The 23,537-nt window shown below is 30.7% G+C and overlaps 2 protein-coding genes across 3 annotated transcripts; both read right to left on the reverse strand.

Moving 5' to 3' along the window:
• Positions 1-244: 244 nt before the first annotated feature.
• Positions 245-6,930, reverse strand: LOC124354334. Of its 2 annotated transcripts, none has more exons than XM_046804700.1 (2): positions 6,849-6,930; positions 245-2,103 (listed from the first exon to the last, which is right to left on the reverse strand). In XM_046804700.1, exon 2 carries the CDS (start codon positions 2,094-2,096, stop codon positions 597-599), a length of 1,500 nt encoding a protein of 499 aa, XP_046660656.1. In that variant the 5' UTR covers positions 2,097-2,103; positions 6,849-6,930; the 3' UTR covers positions 245-596. The 2 variants fall into 2 exon arrangements, with proteins under 2 accessions (XP_046660656.1, XP_046660657.1); XM_046804701.1 differs by lacking the exon at positions 6,849-6,930 and adding an exon at positions 5,590-5,655.
• A 4,366-nt stretch (positions 6,931-11,296) lies between these two features.
• Positions 11,297-20,088, reverse strand: LOC124356297. Its single transcript, XM_046807485.1, has 2 exons — positions 19,945-20,088; positions 11,297-13,010 (listed from the first exon to the last, which is right to left on the reverse strand). The coding sequence occupies exon 2, from the start codon at positions 13,001-13,003 to the stop codon at positions 11,570-11,572; it is 1,434 nt and encodes a 477-aa protein (XP_046663441.1). The 5' UTR covers positions 13,004-13,010; positions 19,945-20,088; the 3' UTR covers positions 11,297-11,569.
• Positions 20,089-23,537: the final 3,449 nt, after the last annotated feature.

Raw genomic sequence — 23,537 nt, forward strand, 5'->3', positions numbered from 1 at the left:
TATATGCCGATGTAATTCTCGCTTCACGCACACAACTCGACTGTACCAACTAAAAAAACTTATACTTGGATGAACATTACTAAACATATTGTTAAACATTCCATTACAATGATATTATTTTTCCATATACTGAATTTAATTTACAAGACTTTAAAATTAGATCCTTAAAAGAATTTCATTACATTTTGATTATGTTCAAGCTGTCTTCCTTCAGTTACAAAGGTAAAATATTAGTACTACTATATAGACATAACAATTTTATTTTAAAATATTTTAAAACATAAACAAATACAAAATTATTTAAATATTTTTAGATACAACAACATACTGTGACTTAGATAGCTCATTAGGCAATAACGTCTATAATATACTTGACAAGTATCCTACTTACAGTTCAATTACTTTAAACTGCAACATTTAAAATACACTATCGATGACTGTGGAACAAATAACAACTGTGAATTAGATAGCTCATTAGACAATAGCTGGTATAATATAGTTAACAAAAATCTTCATCTTACAATTCAGTTACTTTAAACAGCAACATTTAAAAATCATTATCAGTTACTGTAGAACTAACAACTGTGATTTCTCTTCTACCAAAAGTGTCTAATAGTGACAACCAGTCTCCGATCCACCATGATATCCTCCTTTACCACAAGCTTAGTGCAAGTTTTATTGGCCCTCGTAGTATCGCTCTCTTTTGGCAACTCTGTGCGAGTTCTCCTTAGGACTCTTCCCGCCTCCCAGAGTTCCGTAGGGACACCCATCTCGTCCTTCCGGAACAGCAAGAAGTTTCCGCAAATAAGTTTGAAATAAAGAAGTTCGACATTATGTAACGTGAGTTCTCGTGCGGGAGGATTTACAGACGGATTGAACAATCGGAACCTCGATCTATCGACAAATACGATTCCATTGTCGACGACATCTATACCGGTAAGGAAGATTGTCATGGTGTATATTAGCTCTGACTTTGCGTAGTTGAAGATGTTTAAATCGATCCCCTCACAGATTGCCACGTACTGCCTGTGAATAGCACATGCGTATCCTCTACATGCAATACATGATTTGGTGAAGGGTAAGAAAGTGAGACGTTTTGGACTGTAGATGTAAAAATGGTAATCGAGCACATCTATGCTCTCTCCTGATTGAACATCTGACATACGTCTGTTCACACGTCCTCTACCTACTTGTGTCACTACCAGAATAACGTCTTCGCTAGTCGAGGAGCTACCGATTTGGATGAAAGAGTTTGGTATATCCCTCGGACACGGTTCCTCCTTCAGTTTTTTACCCGTCTCCAAGTCCCAAACGTGTAGGTTTCTTGAAGTCCCTCTTATAACGCCCAAGTATAAGGATCCCACGATCGCAATAGACGGCAGCGGATGCATGTGTTGGAACTCGAACATAGCTCTTGCTTGACTTTCTGTGTGGATCAAGAGCTCTTCATCTTCGTCGAAGTAAAACATGTGTTGCAATTCGATGTTCTTTGTAACCTCATTTAACCGGAACACCTGCGTGCCTGTAAGATAATTGAAGACTATGATGTCTAAATTTTTGCCAACACACTTAAATGACTTAAAAACAAAGGAAGGGAGGTAGTATTTAGAAACACTTATTCTGACAGCAGGGTCCGCGGTCATGTCCCAAAGCTCGATCCGTTCCTCGTAGAGCAGCGCTAGGTAATCCCGAAATACGTCCGCGTGGAAATTCCAATCGTACTGTACCCTATCGCTCTGAGACGGAGGGATCACGACTCTGCACTCTTCATACAGACGATTCAAGAAGACCTCTGACTTGTAGTTGCCGGTGCGCCAGTTGTTCCAGAGATGATTCTCCCGCATGTAGGCCAGCCACCAATCACAGATCGGATCCAACGTGCTGGACTCTGGCTCGGGACTAACGAAGACCGGTTCCACGATGCAACTAGTAGTCCTCAAGTACTCTGCTAGGTCCTGACGGCAGTGTCGCTTCCACAAAACGTCTTGGTTGAAGATGGATCTGCAGTGTCTACTGACGGCGCAGCAAGAGACCAAGTCAGGGGCTGCCAGATGTTTGCCGAGCTCCAAAACCAGCTCTAAAGGAAGATCGTCCATTTTGCTTCTGTAACAAAGAACCTCCTTGTATTCTTTTAGATCTTATTTTTTTATACAGCATCTATTAGGTACATCATTATATCCATTGTGTAATGTAATATTTGTATAAAAGCCGTACAGTGTAAAAGTGGACAAAATCGCAATACACAATAACAATTGTATTTTAACTTTGAGCAGACTTCTTTCTAGAACATTCTGTCTGTACGTGTTTTAAACTCCATCAAATATTTAACTGTTATGTACTCGTATATATATATTGTATATATATATATATATATATATATATATATATATATATATATATATATATATATATATTGTAAAACATACAATACCAAAGTTTTATGAAATAATCTATTTCAATAATTTTAGTGTTCCTTTTTCATCGTTACAGCACTTACATATGATAAAAATAGTATTTCAAATATAAATCGTGTGTAGTAGTAAGTCTAATATTCAAGTACGTCATACATTAATAAAACAGATAATATTAATAAAACTGTATTAACATTATTTATTACCATCGCCAACATAAACAACACCTTAACTAAAAACATAGATAATTAAGATGTAATAACATGTAAATAGATTAGGAGTGATATAAATACAATTAACTTAAAAAATATAATACTCCAAAACTTGGAGAATCTCTGGAATAAGTATGTTCTTATTGGTGTAACGACTCAAAAAAAGTAAAGCAAAAATAGGAAATTAAATTGAATACCAGAAAAAACGATTTTAAGATCTCTCATTGTGCTTCATGAATTACATATAATATGTATATATCTTCATATAAAATCAACACGTTAAATTCATTCCATTCAACCATAAGACCTTAAAAAGGTTTGTTCCTAGAAGAACAATATTTTATTTGTTTACTTTCCGCTATCCCAAAAAGGTGAAATTTGACATACATGTTTAGTTTGCATACTATCTTAACAGACTACTACAAATGTCTTACACCAGAAGTATATTGCAATGGCCAGAATTCAGTTTTTTAACAAAGTAGACTTTTTATACAAACATATGAATATATTTTTTTTAACTGGGCCAACAATTTAAACACTACTAGAGCATCGACAATAATTTAGACAAACAAATAAACATATAGGTACTGGTTTCTGGAAATCTTCTTTAACTAAGAAGTGGTGATTAACATTAGCCACAGAAAACTTTAAAAATATACAGTTAAAAAAATAAACCTACTTCACAAACTTTCGTTAAATCAAGGAACCAAAAATTAAAAAAACACACATTTTAATGTGAGAAAACAAAATTGACCTAAAGTCAATATCAGACAATTTTTTAAAGCAGCAACAAATTTCAAATAGAGTAAAAAATGTAGTACATAAGAAATTAGGTGCAGTTAAAACGAGTTTAAAAGAATATATTTGATTTAGTTTAAATGCTCTTATCAATGAAATTCTGTCATTATATTACTTCCCTGATAATGCAGATTAAATTATACCTGTATTAATGATTATTATTTTATAAAGAGTACAATCTCTTATAATTGATATTATAGTAGTGAATATAAAATTGCATTAAAACACAACAGCTAATTTCGTGTATCTATCAATATTAGACCCTCAAATCCTCTAATTCTTTATTCCTGTAATGTTAAAGTAATACATTTTTTTAAATTTTTCCTATTGTTGTTTATGAAACATTTCATAACGTATTTAAAAGGACTGGATTAAGGGTAAAATGTTTATATAATGTAATATTTGGTAAATTAGAGGAAATTATAATTTTAGAATATTGGTTTAAGAGTAAGCTGAACTTACCACGATAATCATTCTAATATCAGCTAACAAATAAACAGCTTTTAGCTCCAAACATTTAGTGAATGGAAGTATTCTATGAAAATGTAAACGTGTTGTCTGCATTTTATACCGAACAGGTATAACATGATGTGATACACTGTTCTAAGTACCCAGTATTTTAAATTATAAATTAAAATTTCTGTGCTTGTTCAAGTATCATTCTGATCAATATTAGTATTTTCGTAAGTTTATAGTTACATCCCCAAGAGTCTGAATTTGTGATTATGGATGTGATTGAGAAAATATTATGGTCGAAAATTTCCTTCCGAAGCTTTACAAGTTGAATCATTATAATTACACTATTTCAGTAATATTATACATAACTGATTATATAGTTCAATACAAATAAAATGTACTTATTATTTTTCATTATTTCTGTACAAAACTAAGCCAAGAAATGGGCTTTTAGAAAATAGTTTCTATTTCATGAATATTTTATGAATTGATTTAATAAAAATCTGTTGTATAGTAACTATCCATAATTTTTTCAACTGTTTTATTAATATATTTAAACATGCGAATGAAAATTGTGTCGTTTCATAATCTACCTGTGTGCCTTCTAGATTTAACTCAAATATTACCAAAATTACAAGTTTTGGCTGGTTACATGTTATTCCGGTAAAAGGTTATCACTGGAGAATCCTTTTACTGCTCTAGAGACGTGATCTATATAACTTACCTGTTTCTGGAATTAGCCTACCGTAGCACTAACAGTTTTTAGGAAATCAATTTTTATTAACTACATATTGCCTTTTGTAAATTTACTGCAGTTTCAATACCTCAGCAATTAATAGGTACTACTATTGTTCATAAACATTTCCTTAGCAGAATGTGGTACACTAATTGTGGTACTTAAGTCCAACTCTCACCTTAAAAATAAACAAAAAACCAAAAAATTAAAAAAATTATGCAAAAGGTTCTTATGTACCAGGTTACATACATGGTCTGTTATTCTTCTATAAAATATTTTCTTTTTGAATAATAAACTAATTTCAAAGAAATGTTATTCTTACAATTTATAACAGTATTATTTCTCACCTTTTTTTCTTAGATTATTGTGAGAATTTCAAATGTCCATGGGTTTATATAATCAGAATCTACCTGTACATTTGTGTAGCACCAAATATACATTATTGCTCAATCTCAAACTATGGAGGTGGGAATTATTCTAGCCTTGGCTAATGGGAAAAATTACAGTTTATGGTTTATTGGCCAAATTAAACTAAACGTATTTTCTTATACTACTTATAATAATATACAAATATGTAGTCAATGCACATACTTATTTCCATTCTCTCAAAGCCTAACTAACGTCAGTATTTCATTTCATTTTGAATGTATAATGCGTGTGTTACTATTTTAATATTACTCAGCCGGTTTGGCTCTAAAACCCTCTTCATCCAAACAGAACCTAATAAAATTAGGTTATCAGGATCATTGAGATCAATATTTTCACACTTTGAGAATATAAAACACGAATTATTATATTGTTTAACAATGAAATAATTATTTTCATATGTCCGATTCCTCTTCTTACGCAAGCAATGCTCACATCAAAAATATTAATTGCATTGCGATGCTTATACCATACTACACGCTTGCTGTCACACACGTCTAATCTCGTCTTCAAAAATGAATGTCTGAATACGAGTAAAATGAGAAATTACTTGACTTTTGGAGCTTAAGTCTTGAAGTCATTAATTTTTCTGCAGCAGGGAGTTGAGGGAAGCCCCCCCTGTACAAATTTCAAAATAGATTCATTGGTCATTAATTAATGTGTACTTAGCTGTACACCTCTTATTTTAAAAGATTTTTGCGTATCTGATCTCAAATAAAGTAAAAACCGTATAGTGTTAACTTTATTATCAGAAAATTGAGCTTCGAGTAGTGAGAATAGTTAAAGTTAGAGTTTTAAGCGGTAGAGGAAAGATATATGTTTTTATCGTAAAATGTGCAACATTAATATTAAGGTCAAATTTAAATTCATTAAAAGTTTTATATTAGTATTGGTATAAGTATATATAACATTTCTACAAAATTTTTAGACAAAAAGATACCAATACAACTTATATATATATATATATATATATATATATATATATATATATATATATATATAATAAAACAATATTACACCCATGCTTGGTCAATATTTGTCTATAAATGTTGAAATTGTTTAGTAACATGGAATAGAAATGTGAATATGCCTTTTGTTTATATTGCTTTAGATAATGACATGTATTTGTTTCAAAAGAAGTTAGAACATTAATGAAAAATGGCCACTAACAGAAAAATTATATATGAAATTTCTAAATTTTAATTCTTTCTATAGCTGATATTGACATCTTCAAACTCGGTAGTTCTTCCCTGATCTCAAGATGGTCAATATTACTTTAAATGACCATAATTTCTTCCAAATAATTGAAGATCTTAAATTTCACAATTTCATAAAACTTATTAAATTAATCCACCAGAAAACTAACATGCCGCTACAAAGTCAATCTAAATTGTGGTGCTATTATCACTTATGAACTACAAAAGAGATACAGATGTGAGCTGAGATGAATTGAAGTATAACATGTAGCTGGTAATAATAACTGAGCTTATCCATTATTTTAAACATGAACTTTCTTAAAGGTGATTGAATACATAAATATTCAACTGAAAAATAAACTATTCTACTTTCAGTACGGCAAATTAAAAGAATAAAATGTTTGTTGAACGATAGGTAATTAGCAAAACTAGGTTTAATTTAGCTGTGTATTCATTACAAAATAAATCATTCCCTTTCATATTTGTTACTTTGATAACATTAGAGTTCTATTATTTTTTTACAAAACTGTTCTTTAGTTAAAAGGCATAATATTATTGGCATATACATATTTTTCAACACAAATCAGAAAACATTATCAATATTAGGACTTACCAGGTTCAGCAGGTTCCAGCCGACACAGCTCACAGCAAGTCCGGGCGGGTAGGCGATCTACACCGGAGTAGGGTCACATACATTGACCTTTGTATTTTTCTCTGATAACAGCGTAATTCGACAAGACATATGTTTGAAATATTCAAGTACATTTTATAATTCGAATAGCTATTGAATACCTGACGAGATATTGGAATAAGCGTTCATTATGTCCATTCGTATTATTTGTCCTCCTGACACATAGTATAATTTGCCCTGCAGTAGTGGCAAATAAGCCATCTGATATAGTAGTATCAAATTTTAACATGCCTTGATATTATTTTTTTAGAAAAAATATGGCATTAGCTATTATGGCAAAAAACTAAATTCGGCTATTGCCATTTATACAAATTTAAGTAATGAAAATTAAAGTCGTTTGACAGGTATTTGGTCTTCCGATCATATGTTAGTTTGGTTATTTAAACGCATATGTGACATATACGGCCAAATACAAATTAATTGAATCGTAGCAAGTAAGGGCTCTGTGGTGTAACGGTAGCACATTCACCCGGCATGTGTGAGATCTGGGTTTGAGTCCCGGCGGAACAAGTACTTTTTGTGATTCAATGTTTATTGAAAACATTAAATTCGGCTATTGCCATTTATACCAATTTAATTTATGTATATATAATGTATATATATATATATATATATATATATATATATATATATAATGTATACAAATCTAATTTGATATTTATCATTACAATTTATATTAACTGCACATCAAAAGTCCGCCATAATTTTAATTACTTACTATATCTTTCTCGTCATTAGGGCAATAAGTGTCAACAATAAATATTTTTCTTTTACATCATGTTTTTTTACAATTCAAATAGCTCTGTACTTCTTTACCCTTGTATCTTCCAGTTTCATGAAGTACTGAAAGACACTTTCATAGTCCCAAACAATATACCCTTTTTCCAGCCTAGAGATTGAAATCTAATGGGTTTCCTCTCACATAACGTTATCATTTACTTTGTCCACTAAGTAAGGCTTTTAGTCCAGTAAGAACAAATATTTCTGTGCGAAGAAAATTATTTCTTAAAAAAAAAATTTTACCTTTAGACTGAAATTTTGTATGTCACATAGTAACACATTTAAGCTAATGAAATGAACAAAAGACTTGAAATTTTACATGCGGCGTATTTTCATTACGAAAACTGACATGACTCTATTATTTCCACATCTATATTAAATTTTATATATCCAATTTGGTATATAAATTGTATTATAGGACTTAAAAGACTCGGCAACTGCCTCAGGATATAAGCTAAGGAACACATCGTTGTAGGTACGTATTTTCCGAATGTCCTCTATTTTGGAAGAATATAGAATCCGTCTTGGATACAGGCCTGAGTACGGATATTAACACCATAATTTACATCAGAACTACTGTAAAGAGAACCCCAGCAATCACCATAACATACTTCAGGGATTCCAAGATACATTTAACTTTCTTATGTTACCGTTCCGAGTTATATATATCCACATTTGAGGCGATTTGGAGACCATCTAAGAGTTCCGAGAAAAATTAAAATACGTTGATTGTGATCTATTAAATCCATAATGCAGTCTTTACAGTTACTAAAGGATTTTTTGTCGTTAATGTCTTTGTTCCAGATAAAGCCTGCATTGGAAAGGACCTTATAACCAATTGTTAAAAATCTAGACCGATTATTGTTTTGAATAGAGGTTTCCATATAATGAATGGATTAAAACTTAGTACAGTAATTCTAGGTAAGAACCATAGGTAAGTTTCTTCACTATGGAATGGTACCTTAGTGTGTACATCTAAAGTATGTTTTATGGAGCAGTGAGATAGGATGGAGTTAAGAGTTTGCGATTTCTCTAAATGACCGGGAATCTATGATATGGAATGGAGGCTTTTCATTTTAAGTCATAGTTTTTAGTGACGGTCCATTAGAGAGACTCTGTAACATGGAACATTAGTACAGAATAATTCAAGGTTCATTTAATAAATTACCTATGTAAAATTGGTATGTTTGCTTGCAAAATAACACATATAATAATTTGTGTCACTAAGCGTTGAGTTCTAGTCCCTGACCTGTATTCATAATTTCATTATAACTTACAAAAAATTAGCCACTAGAATAAACCCATTTCAAAACCTTGTAAAATTTCAGTAATAAAATCAAGAAACGAACAAGGTAAATTAATTTGAAGGAAACAAAAGCTATGAAAGGCCGATTTGGAACACTGCTAAAAAATACAGAATATTTCAAGTAGACCAAAGAATAGATGTAATAAAAATATACATAATTGAGGGGATTTAAATTAGAATTATTATATAAAATAATATTAAAATAATATAGTATATTTAAACTTGGTTAATATGTACAATTATGTCATCGATTTTACTTTCCTATCAAGGCACATTAAACACCTGTATTTATGATTCATATTTTCATATGGCGTAAAGCCTCTTATGTACGCAAACGCATAGTATAAAGATATTTAAGTACTACATAACAGCAAAAAGAATATATATATATATATATATATATATATATATATATATATCAAATATCAAATACATTCATTTTATCATGTGAATTATTATGCCAAATGACTATCTCATTGCTTTTTTTTCTTTTTCTTGTAGAACATTACGTATTATATTAATACATGATAATTTGTCCATTTTATATATATATATATATTATAAAGCTATATATATTTAATTTTGGCACCACCTTCAAAAACTGTGTAATATTGGATTTGAAAAACGTTTCAAATAATTTCGGTTTATTTTATTTTTAATGTGAGTATTATATATTAAGTTGCTCCCCTATTTGAGACATTTATTTATTTACTTCTTTTTATCTCATCGGCATTCTCTTTACTTTATGTCGTTAGATTTCAATATATTTCAATTTAGAATTAGGTGTAAAAAGTATAACTAATTTTTTAATAATATTAAAAAGGTTAGTACTAGATTAAATCTGGGATACCTTGTTTATTATTAATGCTTACTTGCTGGGTTAAGTAATTAAATATTATAATAAATTATTTCTATTTATCTCTAAGAGGGCTCTAAACAATTCCATATAATGTCTATATCCAATATGTATACTTGCTTAACCCAATAATGGCTGATAACCCTTTAAATATTAGTATAACATACATTATATTAATGTCCATTCAAACTGATTTAATAAAAAATTATTTTCGGCTTATCTTTGAACGATTTTTATCCAATAAATCGTCTCCAGCAAAACCTATGGAGAATGCTTAAATATAGGATGTTTCATGACGTTCTCTTAAGATGATTAAACATTATTTCTCCTTATTTTTTAAGATATTTGTAAATGTTTCTTACAAACACAACCAAATATTAGCTGCATATAATTAAATAGATAAAATTGAATGCTTTTAAAACTAATATAATCTCTTTTCCTGTTTACACAGTTGTAGATATCTTCAAAACTACAAAAATCCAAATTTAAAATTTAAGATTTCATTTTAGAGTACTAAAGTTTTTTTTATTTTAAAACACCGTTCTCACTTTTAAACTCTATAAAGAATCTCAAATCTTTGAGATGTCACATATCTGTTATAATATAAAATGTCATAAAAGCACGAGCAAGGAAAGTCTTAAAATTACTGTTTTATAAAGAATAATGAATAAATCAGTGTTTCATGAGAAAATTGAGAAAATCAAATTTGGTCACCATATTGGATAAATAATATACACATTTTAAAGTTTAAGTTTCTCTTAAAGTAATGAAAGGTTCCCCACTTAAAGTTTACTGTCAGATTAACAGTTTCCAAGATCACAATAAATTATGGTCCAATAAAAAGACACTGTATAATCAGGTCAGTACTTCCTCTTTAAGCAATATTATTGATTTAACTAAGGGGGTTTTCAAGTATTATTTAGAAATTTGCTAACTCCGACACACAGCATGATTATTCCTACAATACCAAAAAAGAAGTCATCCAGTAAAACTAAATAACAAAATCTTTTTTTGAACATTTGGCCTATTACGCGATTCAGATTAGGACTTTTACATCGTTTTCTCCTCTATTAAGGTACCATTGTTCCATATTTCCGTACTATTAGAAATCTTTTATCTAAAAAATGTTTTGCCCACGCTAATGCAAACCTGTGGGCTGAGCGTATTTTAGTCTTTACAATACCACAAAATCTAATGCAGTATGACCTTTTCAAGGACGTTCATTTCTATATAAATAGTATCGAGTTCGATTATGGTGCATGTCGTCCCTCCATAAGGTTTGGTGGAGTGTTGAGTGAAGCATAACTTAAAGAACGTTTTCTTTGGTAGATTAATAATACCTTATAACCTCATGCTTTAAATAAATATATCCAATTTTCATGGAAGTAGAGTCATTTTAGACAAGTATCAAGAAAATAATTACAGTACTACTTTTAAAATATTAAAAATAACACTTTAATTGTAATAAATTCTTAAAACAAAAAGCAATAACATTATCATTACAACGAATTAAAATTATTTCACTACAATAACATACCGGTAATCAGTAATGTCATTAAAAGTATCTACATAAAAACTAACAAGAGGGTTTTTCTTGATGTTCAATCACCGTACATTAATCAAGCTTAGAATTCAACATATACAATTAGTTATTGATGTCTATGGAAACCACTAACAATACTCATAAGTGTAATTTCTTTTCTACCAGAAGTATAAAATATTGACTAGCATTCTTTCATTTGGCATGATATAATCTTTTATCACAAGTTTAGTACAACTTCTGTTGGACCTAATAGTATCACTTTTTGGCAGCTCTGTACGAGTTCTCCTTACGATCATTCCCGCCTCCCAGAGTTCGGTAGGGAAACCTATCTCATCTTTCCGGAACAGCAAAAAGTTCCCGCACACGGTTTTGAAATACACCACATTTTCTGACATGCGTACTCTAGGCTTCACAGAGGGGTTGTATAAATGGAATATTGATCCTAAGACGAAAACTATTCCGTTGTCAATGACATCCAAGCCTGTAAGGAAGAGTGTCGAGGAGTAGACGACCTGTGACGTCACGTAATTCAGAATACTTAACTCGTTTCCAACATTTATTGCCACGTAATTCTTATGGATCGCGCATCCGTAACCTCTAGAAGAAAGATGTGTTTTGCTAAAGGGTAAGAAAGTTAATAGTCTTGGACTATAGACGTTAAAATGGTAATCGAGTACGTCTAGGCTCTCTCCTGGCAGAGTGTCTGGCATTCGTTTAATCACGCCCCCGCAGACTTGGCTCGTTACAACAATAATGTCTTCGCTAGTTGAGGAGCTACTGATTTCGATGAAAGAGTATGGATTTCTCTTCAGACACGGTTCCTCCCTCAGTTTTACACCTGTCTCCAAGTCCCACACGTGTAAGTTGTTCGAGTTCCCCTTTATTACGCCCACGTATATCGACCCCAAGATGGCAATGGACGGTACCGGATACATGTGTTGATAAGAAAACATACCTTTAATATGTTCATCTGTGTATACCAAAGGCTTTTCATCCTCTTCAAAATAAAATATGTGTTTCATTTCGATGATCTTCGTTGCCTCGTTCATTCGGAACACTTGCGTACCTGAGAGGTAGTTGAGGACTATGATGTCCCAATTTTTGCCTCCACACTTGAATGACTTCAACACGTACGAAGGTATGTAGTGGTAACTAACACTCAATTTGCGAGCAGGGACCACGTTGATGTCCCAGAGCTCTATCCGTTCCTCGTAAATCAGAGCAAGATAATCCATAAAGATGTCGGCGTGGAAATTCAAATCGTTGCTAGGGTTACTGATGACGATCTGTTTCTTGAAGTTTCCGGTGCGCCAGTTGTTCCAGAGATGATTCTGCCGCATGTAGGCCAGCCGCCATTCGCAGATAGGATCCAACCTGCTGGACCTCACCTCTGGAATGACGAATTTCGGTTCCACGACACAAGGGGTAGTTCTCAAATACTCATCTAGGTCCTTGTGGCAGTAACGCTTCCACAAATTATTATTGTTGAAGATTGATCTCCAGGAGCGACTGACGGCGCAGCAGTGGGCTATGTCAGGGACTGTCAGGTGTGTGCATAGGTCCAAAATCAACTCTAGAGGAAGGGTGTTCATTTTCCTCCTGTAACACAGTAATAACAAAATGAAAAATACCGCCTGGTAAATTGTAAATAATTTAATCCATCACTTACTTTATTCTTTTATACAAGTTTAAGTACATATCAGCGTGCAAAACTTAGTGTCCGCCCCACATCCTGGCCCGAAATACGGCTCATAGTGAATCAATGCTTACCATTTTCAATTATAATAAGGACTTTTTAGGGTTGAAGCGCCTTGGTTGACTGTTAAGAGCCGTCAAGAGTTCTATAGACATTTAAAAATATACATTACTCATGTCTGGAATACAGCGCTGCCAGTTCATAATTCTATAGACACAATTGTATTTATTTTATGTTATACGACTATGGTTAGAACATTGTCTATAGCTATTAATTTTAATAAAAACTTTGATAGTATAGAAAATGACTAGTCATAGTTTTCATTCTGATTCCTCGCTGGCAATGGACAGACGAACGTATAAAACAGAAAAAGGTAAACAAAGAGACTTAAAATTAGACCGTACTATTCTAGGTCATATTATATATTGATTCTTTATAACGGTTTATTAAGATGGATTAAAATGGAAACACCATTAATAAGATATATTAAGATTTATTAATGGTGGTCCAAATTTTAAAACCTTAAGTAATGTGTTTTCTGTGATAATCTCCAATTTCCACGATTTTGAAATGTCATAAAAACAAAAATCATAAAGTACAATATTTATTGTCAGAACTGAACAAATTTAGAATCTACTTGTACCTTATACAAATATATGTGGTATTCAATACACAACACTCCACAATATCAAATCAAAAATGAGATTGGAAGTCATCCCTCCCTCCTGCGCTAATGGGATAATGATAATTCTTTGTGTATTACCTAAAGTCTGTGTTCAGATTCCATATCACGTGATATGTTGATTTATTCCCGTAACACAGTTATCAGCACCAATGTGTTCACCTCTTAGTGATCCATGATATAAATAATATAGGGAAAAGTTAAGCCATAACCTAATATGCTAAAAATGTATCAACTAGCAGATGTAATAAATTTATATATGGACTTATATTTGTCCCAATATGATTTTAATCAAATTATTAAGATGTCGAAACTTAACAAGTTGACATCTTTAGTTGTTCCATATCATAACTTGTTATGAGTTTATCAAAAAAGACGAGACTTGACAAAGTCCGCATATCCAGTTTCGTTGTGGTTGGTGACAGGATCTTTTATGAACACGTATCAAGTTATATCGTCTATTAAATAATCAATATCTACCACTATGTAGTAAAACCCGGTATTACAACTACTCGCGCGCGCGCGTGCGCGTGTGTGTTAGTGTGTATGTGTGTGCGTTTGTAAGGGAAGGGTTGAGAGTAAAAGGGATGTTGTTTGAAATTCAATGTCTATGGGCATAAATGGTGCAGGGAGCGGTAAGGTTGATGATGTGTTGATGAAGCTTTCCCCTATGGTAATGTTGATTTCGAAACGTGTCGTAAACACACACCATCAAACAAAACATGTTATAAGGAGATCAAAATAATTCACCACTTAATTAAAAATAACAAAGATGTAAAAGACATTATGAAAGCCAAAAAAATCGGAAAAAATTCTTACCAGGGCATAAGTGCCAAAGTAATGCAGAAAGAGTATTTGGAATGGATAGTCAGAAATTGACTCAAAAAGTCAGTTTGCTATGACACATTTAGAATTATTATTTATTAAACTTACATCTAGTTTTCAAACGGCCACTGATAGAAACGTACTTGAAGGAATTTTAATAAAACAAAGGAAATGGAATAATCAGAACTAAACGTGACGTGATCGATGATAAACATATACTCACGTTCATAAAGGTAAGGAAACTGCAAAAAATGTTGAGAAAAGATATTTTACATTTTTTGGCTACAAGCTTTTCCTGTAACATATTCCCTGATCATATTACTTATTATATTACTTCAGATTCGTTAGCTTTTCACCACCACCTTTTAAAATAATCTTGTGGTAAACGGTACCTAAACGTTAAAACAATTTTAAATAAGTTACTTATTAAGACACATTTAATTCTATACGTATCATACATAATAATAGTATGTAATTTATCGGAATCAGGTCAATTTTAATTTTTATTACAAATTTAATATTATATTATAGTACCGCGTTATAGCATATGACCACGGCATTAACCCTATACATGCTGTTTACAATATATTAATAGACAAAATAGAAAAGTTCGTTTTTGAAATACATACTTCTACATTATTTTTTAATCTATGAGTTTCGAGGCTTAGACCATAATTTCTATAAAAATGTTAAAAATTTAAATGAATATCAAAATAATATCTTTCACTATGGAACATAAACCCATTTGTGCCAAATGTTCACTTCTTTTTTATGGGCTATTGTATACAACTGTTATTAAATACAGTGACCTAATCATAATTGTGTAATGAATTAGAGCTTTAACCCACAATCTCTTAAAAATATACTAATAATTAATAATATGAATGAGAAACTTTATGAACACGTTTTAATATTTGGTACTCATTTAATCTAACCTCTCTAAATGAAATTTGGCAAGTACATTGCTTGGATAAAAGAATATAACATAGATATATTTTTATTCCTAACACAACCCATAAATACTCTATTTAATGAAAATGTATTTACTGTAGACATGCATAATTTTTTACTGTTTATTGAGTCACGGAAAGCAACGTGTCTCGCAATTATGTATGTACATAAATAAAAAAACTATATGTCTTAGCAAAATAGTAATGCAGTAGTATTATCCAACTATTACTATGGATGGTAGCAGTGAAGAACCCAAATCATTTTTCTGGATATAGTTTAAATAAACTTTGTTGTATAATTCAATGTAATAAACAAAATTGTGAATGTGTGAACTTAAAGCACCCGAAATTTGTTTCTTTTGACATTGTTGTACGGTATATTTACAGCAGTGAAAGGGCGAAATCAGAGGGATTGGGCTCATTATGATTCAATGAACCATTCGCTCCGTGAATACAATTTTGGGATTCAAACGTACGCTATGAGCACGTGATCATAGCGAGTGGAATCATAAAGCAAAGCACCAGGTACAAAAAAAGCATTCATTGCAAAGACATCATTGGAGGTGAGCACAACACTGTTTGCGCATTAAGAGGTATTATTTGCACCTGTGTACAAAGTGAACTTATTTTAGGATTCATATTTGCATAAATTTCTATATCTGATCACAAATAAATAAAGCTTCTCATAGTATAAAATATTTTGTTATTTTAAAAAGAATTAAAACAAAGGGAACAACAAATCAATTATATCGTATAACAGAGGTTCCTAATTGGGAACATTCTCGGAACATATGTAATACTTAAAAATAAATTAAGTATTTTGTGACACGTTTCATGCTAATATTAAATAGAAGTTTACTTGGACAAAAGTACATCACAATTCAACCCCTATTTTAAATTTATATTTTCTTCCTTATCTCTCACAGCAATTATGCTATAAGTACGTGTTTAATGCTTTTTTCATGACTCTGTACTGAATATAAAAAGTTTCCATGATAGTTGTAAGAATCAAAAGTGGCATTTTCAACACGAATTGCGCTGGTAGCCTGTTGATTATATCAATGATACTAATATACACTTCATCATCTGTTATTATTGTTTTCCTTATGAGTATAATGTATAAAACTGTATACTATCTAGATTATATTGCTGTCATTATTTTGTAACAAATAATACTGTTTAATCTCGTTAACATTTCTGATAAAGATTAAAATGTTGACTTGCAATTATGAAACAGTTTGTATTTAAACTTTTAAAGCTAATAATCAATTACTTTCATAACAATGGAAGAATACTTATTTAGTCTAATTAAATTTTGTTCATAAGTAATACTTTTTTTCTTCATAATATTATGGACAGTTCGAAGAAAAGAGTCGTTGTTATAATGCATAATACGTTATATTTCGTACCTAATCTGTATTTTTTTCCGGTCGTCCGTATTTTCGCTCTTGGTTATCGGCTGGCATAAAAAACACAAACTCGATAACATGTATAATCATGTATACAATAAATCGTATTTTTCGTAAAATAAGACTTTCGAAACTATCGATGAAAAGATACTTTTAGACCAACGTTATAAATTGGTTCCTATTGCAACCTACATGAAAATAGGCAGATGATAGTTTGAGGCGGCGCGGGTGCGACGTTGCCATATCGTTGCTGACCACCAGCTGTCCTCTCTATGATGTGGTTATGGTGAAATATGTCTGTTTTAATTACATGTTGTCTGCAAACCAAATGAATGAAATAAAATTTACGTTTATTTGCTTGCAGTAACAGCTGATGATGTTTATTATTGTATTATTACAATACATTATTAGAAAATTATAAGTTTTCAAACACATAAAACTGGCAACGCTGTGGAGCGTTATATGTATAGTAGTGATTCAGACACATCAGTTACCATCGGACTATATTTGCGAGGGTTGCTTTAGTTTTTTATCATTAGCGAAAAAATTCGTGGTTCAATATTTTATTCTTATTGTAATTATTTTATGTTGTAAGAACGCATACTCGTAATTAAAACATCTACTTTCGCCCACAAAGCCAAATTTTAGAGTTTAAAAAACTCTTTTTTATTTTTTTAATCCGTTAAAGAAGTGAGTAATATAACAGACAGTGCCAGTAACAGGCATGTTTGGAAACATTGTGGCAAGGTCAAAATTTGGTAATATAAATTCTTGCTTGAAGCGATTTCTCATTTAAAACTACAAAATTAACCAAGCAGGTAGTTTTAATAAACAGTTTTGATTTTACTGAAATTTATAATATGATTAAATAGTTTAAGATTAAATAATAAGATTAAATATTGGTAAGAAAGTTTTTAAGCTTTTTTATTTATAAGAAACATGGCCTTAATTCAAATCGTTGACATAAAATCCATTGAAACGAAAATGTTTACTAGTTCATATAAAATAACCAGATTATAATTTTAATAAAGTTATTACAAACAAAATAATCAGGTCCAACATTAACTATATTAGTTTTGTAGTGATAATTATTATTAATGAAAGTTGAAATTTATAATACACAACAAATTAAACCCTCCCACCACATAAAATTACACAGTTTCTATATATAATATTTTGTTTATTGAAAGGGCATCTACAGAGCCATTATTTTTTTAAAAATTAAAGTTGAGTAAAAATATAATTACATATTTGAATCTAATAAATAGAAATACTCGTACCTACACTTAATATTGATATCCGACATCCAGCGCTACTTATAACTTACTTCCAATACACACAAACACGGTAAATTGTAACAAAATAGGTGTTATTAACACAAACTATTAATACTGTCTAAAATCTTGTGTAATCCTAAAATAAGTGTAATAGTGTTAAATCCCATTTAGTCTTTTAAATCTAAATATATATCACAAAATCATTCACAATGAAGATACCTTATTATAACATGATACATATGTTATACAATTTTTAACCTTTTCACCGCATATTAATATAATTTATGAACAATAAATGATTTACTTTCAGCTAAAGGTTATTGTACAACTAAGAAAACAATGATACTGTACAATAATAAATATTGTTTCCCATCTTCCCAACGTTTGACCATTTTGCAACACATTAAACAATGATACATTATTTTTAATGTTTAAATAGTATTTATGAGTTAAAATAGTATGTTATGTTGTGTTATGTTATGTGACAGCGAGTTTTAAGCATATAAATACGTTGATCACAAGAGGCAATGAATTAAATAGCGTCACAAAACTGGTTCCGATATTTTTTCAAACACAAAAGTCATTCCGAAATTATATAAATAATTAATTAATTAATTATTCCTACCCAACAAACGCCACCGCAGTGGTGGATTCGGTCTCCGATCAGATGTTTATTAATAGATAGTGTCAGACATTTAAGGTATCTTCTGTGCAGACGATAAAAATAGACAAATTTTGATCAGCACTGTAGGCATTTGAAGTTGTTATTTTGGAAACTGTGTAATTTCATCCATCGAAAATCTGTTTAAAACGAGGATATGAATTGTTTGCAATATGTATATGGCTTGTGTAAGTAATATGTTTTTAATTGAATGTGACTGACGAAAGTTTTTTAATACAATTAAAACACTTTTTAAACAATACGTTACAGCTATTTAGATTAAATCAATGTTGTATGTCTTATTTAAATCTATACTCTAAAATTCAAATGTTCATGTTCAGCCAGTTATATTTTTAAAGGTGGTCCAAATCCATACTTTGAATACCTAAGAGCCTCATAGAACAATCGCCTAAGATGTTTTGTTTCTTAGGCTTTTTTAAATTATTTTACTAAAATATTCAAGAAATGTTAAAACCCATACAAAAAGCATTTCTATAGTTAATTATAATACATAAACAGGATACAAGTTTGAACTAATAATAACCTACACATATATAGCACACCCTATATATAGCATATGCCCTATATATCTCTACAACATTGGTTTAAATAGTGAATGACGAAAAGTTTATAATAGTGTATAACAACAGTTTATTTAAATTCAAAAAAGTATGATTTTTATATGCGCTAATAATTATAATTGAGTGTGACTAAATATTATTCTCAAGAACAATTTTAACAAGATTATTTATTTTATAGAAGGTCGTATTTTTTAAATACAAAGGTAAATCAAGCAAAAACAGTCATGATGTAGAGCTATCATACGAATATGAGTTCTACCAGTCACTTTCCTGAGAAATAACTAGGCAATTTTGAGTATGGCACATTAAAATAGAAAATGTTTAAAAAAATCTACCTTTCCATTGATTTGTATTTACATTTGAAAAAGGTCTGTGATAGTTCTATTGCTATCACATAATCAGCTGTGTGTATGCATTATATTAAGTATTTATTCAATTATTAGCTAACTTACCAGGGACGGGAGGTTACGGCTGCAAGTCAGAGCGGGTTGGTGACCTTCACTGGAACAGGACATTGACACACAGAGTGACCTTTGTAATTTTCACTGATAACGCTCATGACCATTAAAATATAAAACGTCCGAGCATCTAAGAGTTCCTTGGTCACTAACATAATTACAATTACTGTTATCATACTGGCACACCAGTGGTGTGTGTGTGTGTGTGTGTGTGTGTGTGTGTGTGTGTGTGTGTGTGTGTGTGTGTGTGTGTGTGTGTGTGTGTGTGTGTGTGTGTGTGTGTGTGTGTGTGTGTGTGTGTGTGTGTGTGTGTGTGTGTGTGTGTGTGTGTGTGTGTCAATATGACGAAAAGCCTCCTGGGCCCCTCCTAAATATGCAACTTACTTCACATATTATACATCTTACCTGTTGACTAAACTGGTAATTTTATAAAAGTTTTAGACACTATATACACATGTTTAAGATCTCCAAACTGTTATCTCCTTATACGCAAAATGTCCTTACAAGTAATGAAAAGATTTTCTGTTGCTGAAAAATTCTGTATGAAAGTTTATAATGCTACCAAAACACAGTTAAACTTCTATGACTTAGTGACATTTTCAAGAACGTTTCATAAGACTAGGCATAATTTGATAAGTAAATTTATCTGAGAAAAACGTTTCTTATTGTACCAATTCATTTTCATAATCAATTTTGTAATATCGTCCTAAAACTTAAAACTTGTATATCTCACACAAGCACATTGTGTATACACCTATATTTAGTACGTAAATAAAATTACCTACTCCATCACCTTTCTTGTTTTCAAGTTAACATTGAAGTACTAGTTTGAGATTTTCTTATAGTTGGTTTTAGTTTTTCAAAAATTCGGGACTTAACATTTGAAAATATGGGTATGAATAAAAGTAAAAGTAAATATGGACCCATCTACGATAACCATCATATTGCCACATAAAAATTCAATTGTTTTGTATTTTGAATTTTGTCGACTTTTAACAATTATTAGGCTAAATTCAACAATCACATTTTAAACAATTATATTAAAATCTACTATGAAAGGCTCTTTAGATATCCATCTTTAAAACTTATATTAAAATATTATAAAGCGTTAATATAATATCCAACCACGTCAAATAAATTAAAACTACACTTTTAATAGTCAAATAAAAATTATATGTATACTTTATAGTTTGCCTATTGTATTTTTTTTTTTTTTACTTTTGCTTTTTGACTGTGGTTTCTTACTTCATACTTTTTACCCATTACATTGAAAATGTGTTACTGACCATTAATATGCATGCAAATCTTAATTTTCAGTTCGTCTTTCCAGTTAAAAATGCCAAAAAATAATAATTATACTCTACCTTACTTACTATCAACAGGTGGCCTCAGTAGCAGTATGTCCCCTATTATCTTAAGTATGTCATACTGTATGTTCCCTATCACCATGCCTCCAGAAAGTTTCCAAATAGTCCCAAAAACAGTGTCACTCCAAAACTCCAACCATCATCTGTGACATGAATTTTCCTCTCGTTTCACTGAGGTATACTTATTCCATAGCCATTGAGAGAATACTCCGCCGCTTTTGGTCCCTAACAAGGAGTATAATTTAAAACCAATATAATACACTGTATTTACAATACTCCAAACTACCACAAAAGTCGGGCATGGCCATTTCAACTAACGTCAGTATCCGGATTATATGATACTTAGTAACTTCTGTAGAGATGTTGACTAAGCGTTAGCAAATGGGCTGGAAAAATTTTACATATATCTGTCTCTCCACACGATAACTCTAGAACAAACGGATCTAAATGGTTGAAATTTAGCATGAAGCTTGAATTTTACATTACCAATATCGAGTTTAATACAATGGTGGTGAATGTTAAATTTATTACGAATGGAATTTAACAGTTCTTTAATATACCATTAAACTCAGGTGATATTTCGTAAACTAGTTCAGCTATTAACTTGAAATAACTTATAACTTATAAAATCCAGAAGCTGTCACACTCGAATTTCAGTATTAACAACATGATTTACTTTAGTATTATTAACACAACATTTTAATTGGTTGAATAAAAAACTTATAATAACTATTATGTGATCAAAAATAAAGAATAATAAATTTTTTCTATTGCATTACTATTTGATTTTCTAAATGTTTATTTTTACATAATACACGTTTATTGTGTACATTTTCTTTACGAATTAGGTGTAAACAGTTAAAATTTATTGGTTTATTTCAAGAAATCGAACAAATTAATATAACATGAATAAAAATAATAATAATAAAATAATTGTAATGTTGGAATGTTATTTAAATATAAAATGATTATTGAATAAAAGTAAAAATATTAGTTCATATTTAAATTGGCATATATAACACGTTGAAGTTTGCTTATTTAATGTAAAATAGTTGTAAATAAAAAGAGAATACATTATTAATGTAACTTATTATTTTGGTTAGATTTGCACAATGGGTGCTAAACATAGAGTACTTGTTAAGAATGGTAATTCGTAGTTTCTGGAAATAACTGCTGTACTGATTAGTACAAAATGAGTTTTAAATAGTGGTATGGTTTTGCAATGAAATTAGACGTGCTCGGCCCAGCGGCATGTACATGCTGCTAACTGCATTAGACTGGAGTGGGCGGACTGTTCCGGCAGACACATACTGTATCATCAGCATTAACCTAGTAATTAACCTTAGACAGTGAGCTCGGTAACAGGACGTTCTGTTACTGATACCAATATCTTGTGTGCTAAAGGCTGAGTAGAAATATTAGAATTAAATGGGACAAAACTTGTATTTCTTATTCCCTAATTCACTTGCTTGGAGACGATTTATTTCATGTTACATCAATATGTCCAGTTTTTGCTACTATAAATAACTCTTTCATAGCAAATTCATTAAGTAACGAAGATACTAAGAGTTTATAAAATGGTAGGGATTGGTAAAATGGTTTTTTGGAGTCATCATGGATCTACAGAGGGTTTCTTTTAGAGATCAGTGTTTCAGCAGTCTCCCCTAATTATTGAGTCATTCTATACCATTATTATATACGAATTACCATTCTTAACAATTACTCTCGTTATGTACAGCACCCATTGTGAAAATCCTATCAAAAATAATAAGTTACGTCAATATTGTATTCTATTTTTATTTACAATTATATTAAACTAAATCAGCAAAATTCCACGTGTTATATATCCCGATTTAAAGATGAACGTTATATTTTTATTTTTATTCAATGATCATTTTATATTTAAATACAATTCCACCATTAAAATTATTTTTATTATTGGATTAAGATTCATATCAGATTAATTTGTTCAATTTCGTTAAATAAACAAATAAATCCTGTCTACACCTAACTCGTAAATAAGATGTGTACAATAAACGTGTGTTTTTATCAAATATTAATGCAATAAAAAAATTAATTATTAGTTACTTTTGATCACATGGTGGTTATTACTTAGATATTATTCTCTAAACCACACTGTTTACAAATATTCCAAATCACTTGGTAGAATTCATTAAACACTGTTCAGTAGAAACCAATAGTTCAAACCGTTCATTAAAG

Source organism: Homalodisca vitripennis, chromosome 2, assembly GCF_021130785.1.
Source record: "Homalodisca vitripennis isolate AUS2020 chromosome 2, UT_GWSS_2.1, whole genome shotgun sequence".
Taxonomy (NCBI): domain Eukaryota; kingdom Metazoa; phylum Arthropoda; class Insecta; order Hemiptera; family Cicadellidae; genus Homalodisca; species Homalodisca vitripennis.

Bases quoted from the DNA above. Each gene is read 5' to 3' on its own strand.
- LOC124356297 (XM_046807485.1), bottom strand. From the start codon at position 13,003: ATGAACACCCTTCCTCTAGAGTTGATTTTGGACCTATGCACACACCTG.
- LOC124354334 (XM_046804700.1), bottom strand. From the start codon at position 2,096: ATGGACGATCTTCCTTTAGAGCTGGTTTTGGAGCTCGGCAAACATCTG.